Here is a 19,110-nt window from a genome sequence, read left to right as displayed (position 1 = left end):
AATAGCTACCGGTTTTATTTAGGGTTGAGAGCCACGCTACTCTTGACAACAACACTTGGTTGGTAGTAATATAAACTCAGTAATAATAATGGCATCGCCCAACTCGTTCAAACTGAGCTGTTCTGTCCCGGGACATGAGATGGACGTCAGGGGGCTCACAGCGGCGCTCTTCCCAGAAGGAGCTTTTGTTTCTGTCTCCAGAGACCGGACCGGAAGGCTCTGGGTGCCCAACTCAAGGTAGCTAGCATTAGGCTAGGCTAGGCTAACAGCAGCAGTAGCTAAAAGCTAAATGATCATCTGATTTGTGTTGTCGTGCTGCTTTTTGCACACTGTGTGATAGGTTTTTAGGAGGGCTTGTGTTTACGCAAACTATCTATGATACCAGTTACGAGATGTGTTTTAAGAAACTTAATGATACTAATAGATGTTGGATTAGGTTGCTGCTAGCTAAGCTGTTACACAAAATGAGCTTTGTCATTCATTCCTTTCCTAACAGTTAACCTGCCAAACCAAAGCCTCCCACATACTGTAGTCATTCAGTAACTCTGAGAGTGTATAAAAGTCACCAAATGGACCTGGTGACATTTGTACACACTCAGAATTACTAAATGGATAAACCATTTGTGATGTCATGGTTTAGTGTAGTATTTTTTATTACAGGCATCCATAGGAACATGTCAAATTTGCTATAATGTAGTAGGTTTTACTACAGTCGTCCATAGCACCATGTCAAATTTGCTATAATGTATGTTTTACTAAGACATCCATAGGAACATGTAAAATTTGCTATAATGTAGTAGGTTTTACTACAGACATCCATAGGATCATGTCAAATTTGCGATAATGTAGTATTTTGTACTACAGACATCCATAGGATCATGTCAAATTTGCGATAATGTAGTATTTTGTACTACAGACATCCATAGGATCATGTCAAATTTGCGATAATGTAGTATTTTGTACTACAGACATCCATAGGATCATGTCAAATTTATGATAATGTAGTATTTTGTACTATAGACATCCATAGGAACATGTCAAATTTGCTATACGCTGTTGGTTAATAGGTCAGAAATACAGTTCTGGTGGACAATGCTATGTGAACACGTGTGAATGAGCTACACTACAGCAAAGGGCGAGGTCACTGATGGGGCTAGGATTTAATACTAATCAATGGATTTGACCATGTTTATATCATGATTCCTCTCATCCCTACAGCCCGGAAAATGGTTTCACAGAGATGCACTGTATGGCCGGCCATTCAAACTACGTGTCCTGTGTATGTTTCATCGCACCGAGTGAGACGTATCCCCGAGGGCTTATCGCCACAGGTGGACACGACCATAATATTTGTGTTTTCTCACTGGACAGACCGCAACCAGTGTTCACCCTCAAGGGCCACAAAAACACAGGTAAAGTGTGGTTTTCAACACCTGCATTGGGCCACCTTATATTTAGTATTGTTTTTTCTTCACTCAACAACACCTCTCACACTTATGGTTAGGGTTGGGATCCTTTAGGATTTTAACGATTCCGGTATCCTTCTTAACGGTCCAATTCCTTAAAGGGATATTTCACTTTCAAAAGAACTTTGGGTCATTTTATCGTCTACTCAGGCTTTTGTGAGCCCCCCAGACCGTTTTTAAGTTGCTTGATTTAGTATTTAGATATTTGATAATCATTTTATCAGACACGCCCCCTTCCTATACAAACCCATTATAACTTCAAACTCCATTTTTAACCTGTTGGATTCATCAAAAACGCCCGTCCTTGGTTCTGCTGACTCACCCTGCCCTCTTAATACGTGAGGGGGCCGTGTTTTTCCGATTACTTTTTTCATTTATTTTATTTTATTTTTTTATTGTATTTAATTTTTTTCAATTTTTTTCAATGGACCCTTACGGGTCCATTTGGTTCCATTTGTCCACTCCCAGAGTTATGGTGGTCCTTGAAATTAAAAAGTTTGACAACCGCTGGTATTGTAATTGTATAGCAGACGTGAAGTCCACATACCAGCCAGCTCTGACAGTGTGATAAACCGGTTCCAGAACCGGTTCTGGTTCCTCAATGTTTGATCCGTTTCCTACGGTTTCGGATCCCAACCCTACTAACGATGTAGGTGCTTTGCATTATTTGTCATCAGCATTGACAGGATTTCATGTGATCAACCACTGTCCTATCCACAGTTTGCACGCTATCCTCTGGGAAGTTTGGGACACTACTAAGTGGCTCTTGGGACACAACAGCCAAAGTCTGGCTCAATGAGAAGTGCATGATGACGTTGCAGGTATAGCCACTGCAATTGTTCACATTTCAGTGACCCGTCTCCTTGACAATAGTGTGATGCTAATAGTAGGATTTTAACCTCCCCAGGGTCATGAGGCGGCAGTATGGGCGGTGGTCATTCTACCTGAACAAGGCCTTATGCTGTCTGGATCGGCAGATAAGACCATCAAGCTTTGGAAAGCCGGCCGCTGTGAGAAGACCTATACAGGTGAGGGGGCTATTATTGGTTATAATAATAATAATAATAATAATAATAGTAATACATACAATTTGTACAGCGGTTTTCTGAGTACTCAAAGTCACTTTAGAAAATAAAAACAACTTTATTAGGAAAACATTTTTTTAAAAAGTGAACTATAGAAGTAAAGGTAAAAAGGGGGATTAGGTAGGGAATGCGAGTCTGAAAAGGTGGGTTTTGAGTGGTTTTAAATGTGGCGAGGGTGGGGGCAGCTTTCATGTGAGCTGGGAGTGAGTTCCATAGGGAGGGGGCGGCCATCGAGAAGGCCCTGTCACCCCAGGTTTGTTTCTTTGTCCTGGTTATGGTTGAATCAACAACTCTGCTTTTTGGTTATCATGCTGTTTGAAGGACATGAGAGATTTATTTTCGAGTTGGAGTTATCGGACTGATACACGTAGGAATGACACAGAACAACATCATTTCAATAATTTGTTTATTGAATGATTCTACTTTTGCACTAAATTATGAGTTATATAATGATATGCAATTGGATGAAGCGGTCTTATCAAGGAAATAAATGCGATAATCTACTCTTATCTGTGAATGAATAGATGAAGACAGTGCAATAAACCATTGATGAATGCCTGTAATCCATATGAAAAAAGGAAAAGTGATAACTTTGACTTCTAATTAACAAATCCTACATCAATTTAATGCCGTGGATATGCGCTGACCTCATGTTCGTTTGGAAGGATCTTAGCCAGGCAGGCACACGCATGCCGAACTGATAAAGATTTTGGAGGTCGGGGTCATTGGCAGGTGAGTCCAGTTACAGCGGTAGTTTGGCTGTCAAGGGTTCTGTGGGCCTTGGCTCGTCGAGGTCAGCCAGCCCAGTTATACAGTGTGGATCTTGTGGACTTCACATGGGACTCAACCCTGGCGATCGCTCTGGGCCGACTTCTAATGTTGAGTTAGTACCATTAGGTGGTTACCAGAAGTTGGGCTTTTCTGGTGACGGTGGAGTGAACACCAAGAGATCAAAGTCTTGGTAACTCAGTTCTGGTATTTTGTAAAAGCTTGGCATATTACTGAAGTAGTGTGAGAGGGAGTCCTGGCTTCCAGGGACTTGGAGGAGGGGTTATCATGGCGTTGTCATAGCAACCGCTAAGAACATCATGTAAACACAGATAGAGGCAGCAGGCAGAGTAGCTCACTGCCTGCTGGGATAGTCCGGCCTGATGTCTCAAACATAGCTCTGCTGCGCACTGCTAACGATGTTAACTATCAGGCTGATGGGAAATATTACGTCTAAATGTTTAGTAAGCTGGTAACATTGTTGATGATGCAAGATGTTGTAAGAGAGAGTGAGACAATGACCCTGTAACCTCATACTTAAGGAACAGGATATTTGCATACTGCTGGCCTATCAGCAACTCCCTTTTAGTGAGACATGAAAATTAAGATTACCTCATCTAGGTTGAAATGTATTACTGGTACAAGTCTCTTTATGACGGTGACAAACCTTGCCATTGATTTCACCATTAAATAGGCTTTTAAGGGTGTGTCCACAGAAAGAATGTTCTGGGTTAGGGGTTAACTGTCATGCTTAGGGACACTTTTTTATGGGTGGGGCGGGGGGGGGGGGGGGTAGAATTCCCTGGCAGCCTCTCTGCCCACCAAGCTACTGCTGCACCATGATCACTGCTGCACCATGATCAAGGAATTGAAATGATTCTATGATGTGTGCGTGTGAATTGATTTCCTACTACATAACTTATATGACATTAATGCCTTTGACATGCATGACAAGTTGTGTTTATGCATTATTATAAAAGGTTACTGGCTGTCAGAAAATAGAATTGTGATCTTTTCTCTCAATGCTCAACTGCAATTAATGCCATCCATTAAAAAGAATAGCACCGTTGTCCACCCATAGCTATGTGTAATTGTTTTGGTCATTAAACACTTTGAGCAAAGAAATTTCATAGTTCATAGAAATTGTTCAGCAAATGATGTAGCAACAATATTAATGCAGTTACACATTATTGGTATATATTATCAACTTCCTAGTTAATTAAAATGTACAATTCAGGTATTTAGCAGATGCTCTTATCCAGAGCGACCTAGAATAAGCTAGGTGAATAATAATAATAATGCATATGATTTATATAGCACTTTTATAGGTACTCAAAGTCGCTTTACAGAAAACAACTTTATTAGGAAAAACTAGTTAAAAATATTAAACTATAAAAAGGTAAAAGGGGAGTTGGGATTTATGTAGGGAATGCAAGTCAGAACAGGTGGGTTTTGAGTTTTTATATTTAATACAATTATATATGAAATTACAAAGGAGATTTAATCTTTCACAATAGTTCAGAGATCTGTATGCTTTTGTTTCAATTATTATTGTTCCTAGTTCATTTTAATACCTCTTATATATATATATATATATATATATATATATATATATATATATATATATATATATATATATATATATATATATATATATATATATATATATATATATATATATATATATATATATATATATATAAATATAAATAAATAAATAAATAAATAAATAAATGAGCAATTCCTGTGCACTTCTGGAATGGAGGAGGTGCTGGCCCGGGTAAGCAGGTAATGTATCAGACAGGTGAGATGAGGCCGCACACTCCAATGATGAGATGGACTTTTATATTTTCATTGCTTTTATTTGTGCACAACGCGGCTTCGTCAGGTGCAGAGAATGCACCTGACGAAGCCAAAAGGCGAAACGCGTTGTGCACAAATAAAAGCAATGAAAATATAAAAGTCCATCTCATCATTGGAGTGTGCGGCCTCATCTCACCTGTCTTATTTATATATATATATATATATATATATATATATATATATATATATATATATATATATATATATATATATTTAAAAAAAAAGAGCTGGTTAATTATTTAATGATTGAAGCTTGAGCTGCAAAGCCATGACTACAGACAATCTCTTTGTGTTCCTTCGTTTTAGGCCATGAAGGCTATGTAAGGGGCCTAGCAGTGATCAGCGAAACAGAGTTCTTCTCTTGCGGCAGTGATGCCAGCATAAGGAGGTGGCTCATAACAGGAGAATGCGTACAGGTCTATTACGGCCATACCAACTTCATCTACAGTATGGCCGTCTTCCCCAACAGCCACGGTGAGTTCCTGAGAACTGAGGTATAAGGAGAGTTAAGGATGTCACAGGGAAATGGAAACGATGCGAAAAATAATACTACACCTGTTTCCAGGTCATATGCTCTTTCATGCGAACACAGGATCAGACAGGATGCTTTTTGAACTTATGAGGTGGCTTCAGTGGCACAATAATTTCCCCAACCGTAACATTCAAAACCCTTCAAGGCACTTAAAATGATCATTAATACAATTATATATGAAATAACACACTTGTTTTGCTTCACTTGATAACCTATTCCATCCACCTCATCTTTAAAACTTTGCGCACTCATGGGATGTTGAGTGAACCAAAACAAGCGCTCCCTCTCTAAAACATCAGGCTTGGGAACTATGTCCCACTTCATTGACATAGCTATAGTAGTAGTAGTACCTAAAGATCTTCTACTTCACCTAATCGCCCATTATCACAACTACAGACTTAAAAATGGACCAGCCAATGTGTCTGGTAGGATGCAAGGTGTTTTGCCATTAAAACTTTATTTTTGCATTTGAAGACGGTGAGTGGGAGTTTTTTTTCTGTCTAGAATGCAAGGTGTGCAAGCTCATCTCAAGAAAGAGCAGCTTCTTGCAATATATATTTTGGGGCCTGTATTGTATAAACCTGATCACTCAAGCTGCCTGTGTTTCCTCACCCATTATAAGACATGCAATGCAGTTAGTGCATGAATCGTCTGTTTTATTCAATCAGTCCAGGAAGTTCAAGTCCATAGCATCTTCAGTGCTATTGCGAAGTCGGGTCACAAATCTCTGCACACAATCTCATGGCTGGCAGATCTCCGTTTACAAACGGATTTCCGCCAAAAGTGAATTATTTGTTATGAGTTTTTTCTTTTTTTTTTTTACAATTTGATGGTTAATGGGGATCTGTCTCTTTAAGAACAGTTCTAATAGCGATGTAGGCTCCAAAGAAACAGCCGTGACTGACTGAGCCAGAGATGGTAGAGATGAAACCAATACACCGCAACTTCTATTCATTTCCTGTATCATGTTGTGTCACGATGGGTGAAGACTAGAAGCAGGTGGTGAGTCTATTCATTCCAATAGGAGAAGTGAATGTGACCACAGATTTTAACAGATTTCTTCACCCCATAGTCACTGAGGTAAATATTGGACCCAAGCCACACATATTCAAAACGTTCAGACACTATAATGGCATTTTTCACACACGTAAATCAGGAGAAAATGTATTATGTACTGTGTTAGTGACATGTCTCTGTGTCAGCATTCAGCAACACGTAGGCCTTTAACCCAAAATATGCGTAATTATTTAATGTATGCCCGGAAATTCAGAATAAACAAAACAAGAAAGAAAAAAGATCACACAGATCACACCACCATTCACGAGATCTGACAACAAACTGTAGTCACGTAGGGTGACCACGCCCATACCATTTCATACCATTGGCGAGGTGGAAGGACATATCTTCTGTATTAAGGATCTTTAACTAAGCCGCAAAGCTCTCTTAAGAAATAATATATCTGGGTCATGAGGGGGTTATGTAAGGTTTTCCAAAACAACACGTTCTATAAAAAGCATGATAAATTGAGCTCTTAATTTAGACCAGAGGGCTCAAGCATTATAAGAGTGTGGACCCAGTGTGCTTCTATGCATAGTCGTTTTTTCACCTCAAGGGATTCGGAACTTTTTCAATAACCCAGAATTTCAAAGATGCTGGGGAGCCATGGTTGGCCTGAATGTAGCGATTGGTGTTCTGATGTTCTGGTTTTCAGTGGTGGTTTGAACAACATAGGCCAGACCACCAGGGGCATTTTAAAGGGAGAAATGTCATTTGTTGAAGCACAGCATTAGTTTTCATTCTAATCACAATATTTACATAAACATTCTTTGGGTATGTAATGCTTCGGCAGTGGAAGCTATCCTATTCGCTCCTACTGGAAAAAGCATAATTCTAATTAAGGTGCGTTCAAAGTCTGTAAACCGTACACAACTGACCAAAACAAAGTGAACGGCAACCATCATCTCTAGGAAAGCACAGACTATTCATTTAAATGTGAATTCAAAGGGTCAATGTAGTCCTCAGAACTATGTTCTAAATGTGCTAAGTTGTTTATAAATATTATAGATTTGTGAGAAATGCGCTTGTGGAAAAGAATGATTCTGGGGTACCACCCAATGTCTACCATGGTAATGCCCTTGGTCCCGGGTGCATATCTGTAGAGCGTAAAAATACAAGGTACCTTGCAATACAGAAACCGCTCAACATCCTGTCTGGTCGGGGCCTAAGCTTTTGACCCAGTGTTGGACTGCTGCTCTGACATTTTGACTAACTGTAGACTGCCTCACTTCGCCCATCACAGACTTTGTGAGCACAGGAGAGGACAGAACAGTGAGGATATGGAGGAAAGGAGAATGCTCCCAGACCATTCGCCTTCCAGCTCAGTCGGTGTGGTGTTGCTGTATCCTGCCCAATGGTGACATAGCCGTCGGTGCCAGGTAATGGATCCCAGTCTGTGTGGTATACATTAAATAATCATTTGCATTTTCATAAAGTCAGGAAAATGTAATGCTGTTAAGGGCAAACATCATCTGCTTTGTGTGTGTATCTATAATTAGGGATTATGTTTCATATACATCTTTCACCCATGAAAGCACATAAGAAATGGTATCCTGTTACTTCTTTGCTAGCAATCATTATGGGTGAATTTAAAGATTGAAGTTACATTTCTAAGTTTCACCACTAACACTATTTACTGCTTTGGCTCTATAGTAGTCTCGCATAGCCAGACAACTATTCCACACACGAATGCTATATAGAGTCTGGAACTACACCTCCCGAAATCCGAGAGAGTTCCGTTGACGAAAATATATTTATAAACATCTCTACATTTTATTTTTTAATTTCCATTTCTGCTTAGCAGCAAGCTAAATATACTTAGATCATTCTGATTTATATTAGGATAAATTTGCGCGACTGTAAAGATGAAACGGAAGTGGGGAGGAGGCTTCACATCCGGTTTATATTTTAATCATGATCAGAGCTTCCGAGTCCCAGACTGAAACATTTGAAAATTGTGGGAGGCAACAGTCTGGCCACACAAGACTAGCTCTATAGGGCAGAACAGATGTCTTCATCTTGTTTCATGTTGTAGGCTGAATAAAACCAAATAGAGAATAGCTGTCCTGCTCCTAACCTTGGTGGTGCTCCTCTCTCCACAGTGATGGCATCATTCGTGTGTTTACAGAAGTTGAGGACCGCATAGCCAGTCCACAGGACCAGCAAGCCTTCGAGGATGAGCTCTCCAAAACCACCATAGACCCAAAGACGGGTGACTTAGGAGACATCAAAGTGGAAGACCTGCCTGGCAGGGAACACCTTGATGAGCCAGGTAATGAAAAGATTGACTGGTAATAAATGTGTTTTGATATTGTTCCCCAAATCATTGCTACTAATAATAAAGGTCTTGCTATTATCTAGCAAAAAATGATCAGTATTACGTTGTGGCAAATATTCATAGAATGCCAAATGTCCATATTTGTTCAAAATAATTTCTTCATAAAATAACATTCATTTGGAATGTCTCCCTGCATCTGTGAGTCTGTGACCGGCCTATTTATTCTATTTAAATGTTGTATTGGGACTGCCTGTCTCCTCTCCACAGCAGTCATACTTCACTCTTGAGTTTTTTTTGCCATAACAATTATTATTTTAACTTTCACTTGTGTTTATATTATAACATCATACAGAAGTCAGGCTGATTAGAAAACGGATGTGTTTGAGAAACTTGCGCCCCTTCTCACATCAAGGTGGTTTTGTTCACTGTTATTAGAGATTACACGGTGTGTAATGAAAAAAGAATCTAGGACAGTGGATCTCAAAGTGATAGTGATGTGCGGGTCGGGTTTTTTCATGACCCGCCCCGCCCCGGAACCCAACCCGCCTCAACCCGCCCCGCGAACCCATATATAAATCTATGGCTCAACCCGCCCCGCGACCCGCGGTAAAAAAAAAACGGTAAAATCATGAAGGAAAAAAATCTTCAAGTATACACCCCAAGTGTAGTCAAACTGTTTTATTGTTATTATTCTTATTATTATTAGGAATAAAGACAAAACAAGAGCTTTTTTTTTTTTTTTTTTGCGTGTGAGAGCGGCTGACCCGCTCACCCGCATCCCGCATAATTGCCTCCTAATTGAAATCCTGACTCGACCCACCCGCGCCGCGGGTTGACCCGTGGGTCCCGCGGGTTACGGGTCGGCCCGCTCATCACTACAAAGTGAGGTCCAGGGACTCAGGGTTCCTTGAGGGGGTTCCAAATGAACCAGGTCTGTAACTCTGAGAGTGTACAAATGGAACCACATTTGTACACACTCAGTGTTATGGGGGTCCTTGAAATTTAAGAAGTTTGAGAACCACTGATCTAGGAATAGATTAAAAAAAATAAGAATATATATCAAACATTAGTGCAACATCAACTGAAGCATTATAAATACAAAATAATTGATTACTGTGAATGACATATCATGTGATAAATGATCTGGTATGGGAATGGCATAGACTGGCATACTCACCGATACCAGCATTTTAGGCAGTATCGGCAGCTTTTCCGATACTGGTAACTCTAGTTTTGCTCACTATAACATTTCTCTCAGGAAATCGTGATGGGCAGACACGTTTGATTAAAGACGGAGAGAAGGTGGAGGCATACCAGTGGAGTGCCAGTGAAGCTCGCTGGATGAAGATTGGAGACGTGGTCGGAGGCTCCAACCAGCAGACGTCAAAGAGTGTGATGTATGAGGGGAAGGTATGGCCGTCGTCTCTGTGTGGGTTGTTATTAGCTTGCTTGTCCAAGTAGACCAGTGGTTTCCAAACTTTTTTGCTCAAGACCCAAAAGGGAAATTAGATGTTTGCCGGGGACCCAAACTAGTGAACATAGCATATAGCTATTTTCACTACCTTAAACGTTTTTAAATCTAACCCCCCTTTTTAGATATTATGCTACTCTCCGCAGTCAAAAAGCAATTACTACTACTTGTATGTTTCAAAGGTTCAGTGAGTGTTTATTGTAGATTCGATGTTTAAAATCATACATGTAACTTCTAATAAATATAATATGCTACTAACAATGCTTTAATTGCAATCAATGCAATGCTTTTCTCTAACCTTAGTGTTACAAGAGTCACACAGGTGGTGCGGTGTTGTAGGGCAGAGTCCAATTCTGTCATTTAATCGTGGCATTATTCCAAGATCTGTGTGAATGTTTAACCTGGCTGTCTTCCCATAGATTGAACCCTGATCTCTCCGTAGGAGTACGACTTTGTCTTCACCATTGAAGTGAACGAGGGAGGGCCCTCAATGAAGCTCCCTTATAATGTGGCAGAGGATCCCTGGCTGACGGCGCATAACTTCCTGCAGAAGAACGACCTCAGTCCCATGTTCCTGGACCAAGTTGCCAACTTCATCATAGAGAACACTAAAGGACATGTGCTGGAACCTGCCCAACCTGGCACTGCTGACCCATTCACTGGTAAAACCCCCTAACAAAGTAACAGTGGCTACTCTGAGACATGAAAGAAAAATTATGGAAAGTATATTCACCACAATCATAAATTTAAAAAAAATCACGTTATCAACGCCACCATGTTTAGTGTGCCCATTCCCATTGCGTGCATAAGTTCATTAAAACCGAAGCACCTCTGATGACCATGAATGAATTCCATGTTTTATGTCTTTGTGCAGTATACCCACCCCAGTTTTGTTCTCTTAATTTACAGGGTCTGGTCGCTATATCCCTGGCGCATCCGACAACAGGCCAGGCGGGATAAATGATCCCTTCACAGGTAGCTGTGTTCACTAAATAATTTAAATTAAGTTGTGTGATGTTTTCTGCATTTAAATTTAATCTCTGATAAGAAATTGTGTTGCTGACATTGTATTTGGATGACTTTTTTTCTCCCAGGCTCTGGTCGGTACATCCCAGGGTCAGGCACAACTGCAGGTGTTCCTGGAGGCGTGGCGGATCCGTTTACAGGTGAGCTTTTAGTTGCACAAAGAACGAACAAGCTGAGCAAAAGCAACTTATATAGCTACCATTACTCCGACTCCCTTGAGAAGATAAACTGTACAAGGCCAGTGGTGGAAAGTAACTAAGTACATTTACTAAGAGGTACTTTGAGGTATTTTTTAGCGGCGCTAGCCGCTCTATACCTTTAGGTATAGAGCGGATATTAGCCCTCTATGCCTGGCTTTTGCGTCAACGTTCTGATTGGTCAGGTGCGCCAACGTTCTGATTGGTCAGGTGCGTCAACGTTCTGATTGGTCAGGTGCGTCAACGTTCTGATTGGTCAGGTGCGCCAAAGTTGTGATTGGTCACTATTCATGACATCACTATGATGTCATGAATATAGAATTCGATGTCTATATAAACGATGACAATGACTTCATCTTATTATTCATTTGGCTAAAGTCTCCGTCTAGGTAAGTTATTTAAAGTTAATATGACGAATAGAAAGAGAAAGATACAAGAACAGATGAAGGGTGAATGTATAGAAAGTCTGAGTTCGGGACCCAGTCATCCGTTATGACAGAATGGTTTGATAGAGACGATCGAGAATCCAAGAGTCCGTTAAGGTTCTGATTGGTCAGGCCCGTCAAGGTTCTGATTGGTCAGGCCCGTCAAGGTTCTGATTGGTCAGGCCCGTCAAGGTTGTGATTTGTCAGGCAAGGGGACTATTCATGACATCACTATGATGTCAAGGTTTATTTTTTATTTCCTCATGTTTTTTTTTGTATATATTTTTATTTGGCTAAAGTCTCCTTCTAGGTAAGTTATTTAAAGTTAGATCCTCAATTTAACTTTATCTGTCGTCGACGCTCTGATTGGTCAGACCCGTCAACAAAGTGATTGGTCAAGCTTCACATGACACATGGCTATAAACACATTATAAACACATATCGATGACATAATGTATTCAAAGGCGCCGCTACCTTCACACAGGGTGTGATTTTTACTTAACTGGAGAAATGTTTCCAATCTTCAATACTTCATTACTTCTACTCCACTACATCTCGGAGGCAATTATTGTACTTTTTACTCCACTACAATTATTTGAAAACTTAAGTTACTATTATTATGAAACACTTCAGACTATATACGTTAATGCCAGATGCCAATACTTTTGTACTTTTACTCATGTCACTTTTAAATACCGGACTTCTACTTGTAACAGAGTATTTCTACAATAAGGTATTGATACTTTTACGTAAGTAAAATGTGAGTACTTCTTCCATCACTGTACAAGGATTTTTGTACCCCATTCCAGGTGGAGGCGCCTACTCCTCAGCCGGCTCAAGACAGACCGCAACGAACATCTACTTCCCTAAAACGGATGGATTGACCTTTGAACAAGCCAACCCTACACAGATCATCGGTGTGCATTTTCTTTCTACTATGGCTTTGATCACATGACATTATATCCTAGAGGCAGTAAAGGGTCAGCATTTTCAAAATTTTGCTTTGGATTATATATCGTGCTGTATATCGGTTGGCCGATCTTGGGCAACGACAAATACCCTTTTGATAATCTCTTTGTGTTATGCCTAGTTCAGAAAGTCTAATTGTACCATGGTTTGTACCCTTCCCCAGCCAAGCTGAAGGAGCTGAACAACGGAGCCCCACAGGAGCACAAGATGTCTGAGGAGCTGCTGGATGGCCTGGAGAGGCTGCTTGCATGTGTGTGTGGTCAGAGCTTTGAGCAGCTCCCTACCCTCCAGCAAATCAACCTGCTGTGGAAGGCTGCTCACTGGCCTGAAGGTACACCTGTTAGCCAATGAGACACCACTGCTACGTGTACTATAGTGATGTTCTGAAAGAATCGTAAAGAAAAAAGGACAATTTGCCACATTCATTTGATAGGTGAGACAGGATAATGGCAAGGCAAAGATCACTGGATTTTCTATTTGGTTTGCTCCAGTTATTTACCTGCAAAGTGCTAAGACGGAACCTACAAACCACATGCAGCGCATTTTAAAATCCAATGGTCCTTGTTTTTGTTTTATTTGAATCTTGCATTGTTCCAGTACAAGACGCAAGAACAGAAAACACACAATTATACCCGTATGAATCTTTATTAAAGCATCAGTTTTATGCAGTTAACTACAAATAAAACTGGGATCAACCACAGAAACAAACTGAGGATCACAAAGAAATGACATAACATTTCACATTTTGGAGTTCCAAGAACTTCTCCTCTTCACTTTCTGTTCATTCTCATTCTGTTGCTCTTTCCTCCTCTGGACTTTAGACATTGTGTTTCCGGTCCTGGATATTCTGAGGCTGGCGGTGCGGCACCCACAGATCAATGAGAGCCTGTGTGGTGAGGCGGAGGGCGTCCAACTGTGCAACCACCTGCTGAGCTTGATGAGACCACAGAGCCGTCCCGCCAACCAGATGCTGGCGCTACGGACTCTGTGCAACTGCTTCAGTGGCAGGCATGGCCGAGCACTCCTTATGTCGCAGCGTGAGACCGTGCTAACACGTGCCGCTGACCTGGCCTCTGTCTGCAACAAGAACATCCACATTGCCTTGGCCACTCTGCTGCTCAACTACGCAGGCTGCCTGCACAGCCAGCCTGACCTGGAAGCTAAGGCCCAGTGCTTATCTGTTGCCAGCACTGCCTTAGAGACGGTGCAGGATAAGGAGGCTGTGTTCAGATTACTGGTGGCCCTGGGAACCACTCTGGCCTCGGACCAGACGGCCCAAGACCTGGCCCGCTCCCTGGGTGTGAACTCCCAGATTTCTAAGTACACCTCAATCTCAGACCCACCTAAGGTGGGTGAGTGCTGCCAGCTGGTGTTAAAAGAACTGCAGTGATGTGAATGACTTGTAGAAACAACACTTATTTGTTCCTGTTGTTATTATTACTCTTGTTTTGATGAATCATGTGGTGGGGATTTGACTGATTGCATGTTCTGCAATAAAAATTATGTACAAATTAAATATTTCCTAATGCATAGTCTGTTTTTATTCATGCTGCTATTACATCAGTTAAGCACTCATTTCCTTTTGCTTATGTCCTTTGATATCAAATTGGAAAAATATAAATGGTGAAGATGACACTTAATAGGATCAGTGATATAATGTTTGGAGGCACTGTAAATCTAATTAGTGCCCAAGATAAATTAATTACAGACGAGCCATTTTATTCTGACTCACAATGGTATTGCTCATGAAATGCAAATTTATAACGTCTGCCAGTGTTAATCTCAGATTAATTCTAGTTTTAGTTTATTTCAGTAAATGTAATGTAAAGCTCAATCAAGTGTAATCAAATATCTTTCTTCAAAACTTTCAGATATGTGTTCTGCTTAATGCACACCAATGAGAAAAGAATGCTCGTTATGGTGTCAATAAAGAGCTGAATGTGTGGTATATGAAATACCAAGACTATGCTTTTCTATATTCCTATCATACTTGATGTCATTTGTAAGTCTGATGCAGTATCTGATATCTTGTGTGTTGCAGTTAATCTTAATTGCTGAATACACTTAATTTAATTCAGGCACAATGACACGAGACAGAGGTACTTCATTCTACCAAAATAACTTTATTTGACATCTTAAAACCCATTTTCTGTCTAGAAGTCAAATAATTTGGCAACTGCTTGTCGGTCTCAAAATGTTACTAAAATGGTCTTGTGTACAGGATACAAATTCTTAGAAACAGACCGCATTTTATCATCTCAAGTGCATGAAAGAAAATCTCTTTATCAAACATTAGGAGTGATTCTGCAGTCCTGGCTTTGACACTATTAATAGACCAAATCTCACAGGGAATTTAAACCAGTGGTTCTCAATTATTTTCTTACACTTTCTCTCATTGGGCTAACTTCACTATAAAAGTAAATATAACCACTCTCAATCTGGCATGCCTATTTTGGGTGTGTCATAGGCAGAATATTAACATAAAAAATTGAAAAACAGCTGTAAGTAGATAGACTTTCTACTTTTCATTAAGTATAAAATAGGGGTTAAACTGTAACTCATTTTTCTGGGCCCCACTTTGATAAGTAAAGTTGTAAACAGAAGCCAGGCTAGAAGGCCAAGATGATTTCAAATGTTGCATTATATTGATTTCCAAATAACACTACAACTTTTAATTCAGGCACAATGACGTAGTGTGATAAAACAAACCCAAGAAATTGTATTTACTCATTTACAGTGGCATCACTTGATAAAAATCAACACAAATCAAAACCAGAACATTTTTTATGAAAACATTTGATTACTGTTAATCCGAGTTCTGAAAATACTGGCTCATATCAGTCAGGTTCTACTGTGGTTCCACAGTCCTGAGTAAATCTATGAAAGACAAACACCCATAGGTTGGGTCGTGCAAACAGGTTACTGTGGTCACAACTGAGCCCATGTCAAAGGCCTGTCATGTCCATAGTCCATTTCAGCTTGGCATAGGCTGCCGCCTAAGGATAGTCATCCGACCATGTTCGACGAAAATAAATTCTCAACTGAAAAACATGACACATTGTATGTTATTGTGACACAGGCACAATGCCATCCTAGGCTTAAGCCTAGGCTGGCATTACAATTTGGCTTTTGGTGTTTCCTCCAGCAGCTTCCTCATGTCCATCAGTGTATCCTCCAGGACCTTGGCCATACGCACTGCACTAGTTTCTTCACAGCTGTTGAAAGCAGACACCGCAATGTTGATGTGGTTAGCCATGGGATTGTAGCACACACCGTACCCATCAGGCACCCCAGGTCCAAAACACATCACGCAGTCCGTTTTAGCTGGCACCTGGCTTGTGGAGAGATTGAAGTGCTGCGCCACAGCATAAGCTGTGTCCATGAAGATCTCAGGCATGGAGGCCAAGTCCTCGATGGCTTGCAGCTTAAGGCCCAGGAGGTGTCTGTCTATAGCTTGGCCACGGATTGCGCTGTCAGTGTATGCCCTATGCGCCATCACAGCTTTCTCCATTAAAGCCACCTTTTCTGTGTTGTGCTTGGCAGGGTCATCAAAGGCCTTGACAAAGTTGGCAGAGTCGATTGATGCCGAGCGGATCGTGTCTGTGCGGCCCCGTTTAAACATTCTCAATGAGGCACTTTCATATGTGGAACAGCACCGCTGGTACATCCTGTAGTAGGCCAACTGCAATGCAATCTGTATGAATGCATCAGGGCTCATCTTGTGGGCCTTTGGGACATTTTTCCCAAAATGGTCAAACACCACCACTCTAACATCCAGGTCATGAACCATTATGTTCATGTCCTGCTTGGCCTTTTCAATGTCTCTCTTGATCTCAGGGGTAACATTGAAGCGTAGCTTCTTGGGCATGGGCAGGGGCACCATGGGTGTCCGCACCATCTCAGACGTGTTCATGTACTCCACGACGTGGTCAATCAAAGCCACGATGGGTGGGCCTTCAGCAGGGGCATGCTCATAGATCAGACCGCACGTCCCATCTTCTCCGACAATGAACTGCAGGGTTTTGTCAAACCAGCGGTTGCCACTGTTCCAACGGCTACCACCACCGTGCAGCATCTGGAGAGCGGCGCGGCTGCGATACATCTCGTCTGACACGCGGGGCATTGGTGCGTCCAGACACACGGTGAATATGCTCTTCTGGATGGCCCGCACCGACTCTTTGTTGGTCTTGTCCCTGGTGAGGTTAATGTACGCCTTGCCCCAGTCGTTGCGATGCTGGGAGGTGAGGATGCCGACCGGCTCCTTGTTTGTCTGTAGTGATGAATTCCAGATTTTCTCTAGCTGGACATACAGCTGATCCACGGTCAGAGGTGTGCGGTCGCTGTTGTACACATCCAGTACGAAAAACTGGAAGTTATGCACCACTGTGATGTGTGTGGGCGCCCTGGCGCCCCTGGCATGGTTGACCACCGAGTCTCTCTTCAGGCCAGGGATGCGACAGGAGGACAGTATCTGGTAGTACTGGTGCATACATAGAGGTTTTCCCCCGAGGAATTCCAGTGGCAAAGTCTCAGCGTCAATCATGGTCTTGAAATCCAACACCCCAGCTATAAGTTTGGCCGCAAACCTCATCTGTCCCTGCCTGTCATTGAACTGCATCCGCGGGAGGACCACCCCGGGACTGGAGTGCACCACCACGGGCATCCGAAAGTCCAGATAGGCCGCCTGCAGCCACCAGTCCGAGAGCCAGTTGTCGGTCCTCCGCGCCCTGCTCTCCAGCCCTTGCTGTAACCTTTCACCTACTCCCCCGGAGCGCTGGAACTCACGTACCAGGTCCGTGGTATGTGTCAGCTCCTCGCTCTCCAGAACGGGTTCCAGGGCGGCTAAGTAGCGGTCACAGGTCTGCTGCAAGGGCGGCACGGGCAGGCAGGGAAGGCCGTTCTGGTGCGACAGGTAGCGGCCACCGGAGGCCACAGGCCGGAGTCCCAGCCTGTGCCTGCAGCGGTTCGCCGTACTACCCACCATGTTTCTGAGTAGAACCAGCAGCATTCTGAAAAGCTATACAACGCAACGCCCCTCAGACAGAAGCGGAACTGAACCCTTTGGACTTGTTTGTGTTGTGGTCGGGTGATCTCGCCTGAAGTCTCGCTACGACAACCTCGCGTCACTTCGTAGTACGAGCGTTGCCAGATTTTGCGAGAGAAATAAGCAACCATTTTGATTTGATTTGATCTTTATTTATCTTGAACAAATAAACTACAACAACAACAACACGTCACGATGTGACGTGTTGTGAGCTTGTAGATCTGCTATATATATTTTTTATATAGGCGTCTTTTACAAGCCGACTCAATATATATATTTTTTAAACAGAAAAGAAAATAATCTTGAAAAAGACAGTGGTAATCTTGGAATATTTTTGAAACATTTTAACAACACAAATCTATTGTATGGGTGCGGTTCCCTGGCATAAAATATTTTCAGATGGGGTCCTTGGACAAATACATGTTAATTTTAGAACCACTGGTTTTAACAAGTTCAAACAACATTAGGAAACAAGCCCAAATAAGCAACTACACTTTAGAAACAAGGCCCAAAAACCGCAATCCGCAACAACCACCAATATTTACAAGCAACTTTACAGAAAAACAAGCCCAAAGTCGCTTATAATAAGCGGTCATGGCAACACTGGTGGAAAGCCTGGTTTATATTTACTGCGCAGTGTTCAGATCCGGTACAGCCCGCGTACTGTATCCGGTAACGTCCACACATCATGGACATACAGACCGTTTCCGTATCCGCTAAGCTGCAGAGACGCACGAATGGAAACATTCCACATTGACACACACCACGGACATTCTGCATAATGAGTACTTTCTACTTTTGGTACTTTAAGTACATTTTGATACCAATACTTTTGTACTTTTGCTCTGTAATGGATATTTTAGAATGCCAACCTGTTCTAAATCATTTATGTATCTATCTGTATTTTGGCCCTAGACACAGCAGGGTTCT

The 19,110-nt window shown here is 41.7% G+C and overlaps 2 protein-coding genes across 2 annotated transcripts; one reads left to right on the top strand and one right to left on the bottom strand.

The window, feature by feature from the left end:
- Positions 1 to 14,666, top strand: plaa (phospholipase A2-activating protein). Its single transcript, XM_084043688.1, has 14 exons — positions 1 to 237; positions 1,219 to 1,412; positions 2,187 to 2,287; positions 2,374 to 2,494; positions 5,489 to 5,656; positions 8,014 to 8,149; positions 8,873 to 9,042; positions 10,307 to 10,458; positions 10,962 to 11,181; positions 11,429 to 11,494; positions 11,614 to 11,685; positions 12,977 to 13,084; positions 13,300 to 13,467; positions 13,958 to 14,666. Exons 1-14 carry the CDS (start codon positions 89 to 91, stop codon positions 14,524 to 14,526), a joined length of 2,394 nt encoding a protein of 797 aa, XP_083899814.1. The 5' UTR covers positions 1 to 88; the 3' UTR covers positions 14,527 to 14,666.
- Positions 14,667 to 15,238: 572 nt separating this feature from the next.
- LOC311035038 (carnitine O-acetyltransferase-like) lies at positions 15,239 to 18,206 on the bottom strand. Its single transcript, XM_084043114.1, has one exon. The coding sequence runs from the start codon at positions 18,142 to 18,144 to the stop codon at positions 16,252 to 16,254; it is 1,893 nt and encodes a 630-aa protein (XP_083899240.1). The 5' UTR covers positions 18,145 to 18,206; the 3' UTR covers positions 15,239 to 16,251.
- Positions 18,207 to 19,110: the final 904 nt, after the last annotated feature.

The sequence above is a fragment of the Gymnoscopelus microlampas genome, assembly GCF_963454915.1.
Source record: "Gymnoscopelus microlampas genome assembly, chromosome: 19".
Taxonomy (NCBI): Eukaryota; Metazoa; Chordata; class Actinopteri; order Myctophiformes; family Myctophidae; genus Gymnoscopelus; species Gymnoscopelus microlampas.
Note: the sequence above shows the minus strand (reverse complement) of the source record. Positions and strands in the feature narration are given on the sequence as shown.

Bases quoted from the DNA above. Each gene is read 5' to 3' on its own strand.
- plaa (XM_084043688.1), top strand. From the start codon at position 89: ATGGCATCGCCCAACTCGTTCAAACTGAGCTGTTCTGTCCCGGGACAT. The intron at 5,657-8,013 runs GTGAGTTCCTGA...CGCCCATCACAG, and splicing joins CGTCTTCCCCAACAGCCACG to ACTTTGTGAGCACAGGAGAG. The intron at 13,468-13,957 runs GTACACCTGTTA...TCTGGACTTTAG, and splicing joins GGCTGCTCACTGGCCTGAAG to ACATTGTGTTTCCGGTCCTG.
- LOC311035038 (XM_084043114.1), bottom strand. From the start codon at position 18,144: ATGCTGCTGGTTCTACTCAGAAACATGGTGGGTAGTACGGCGAACCGC.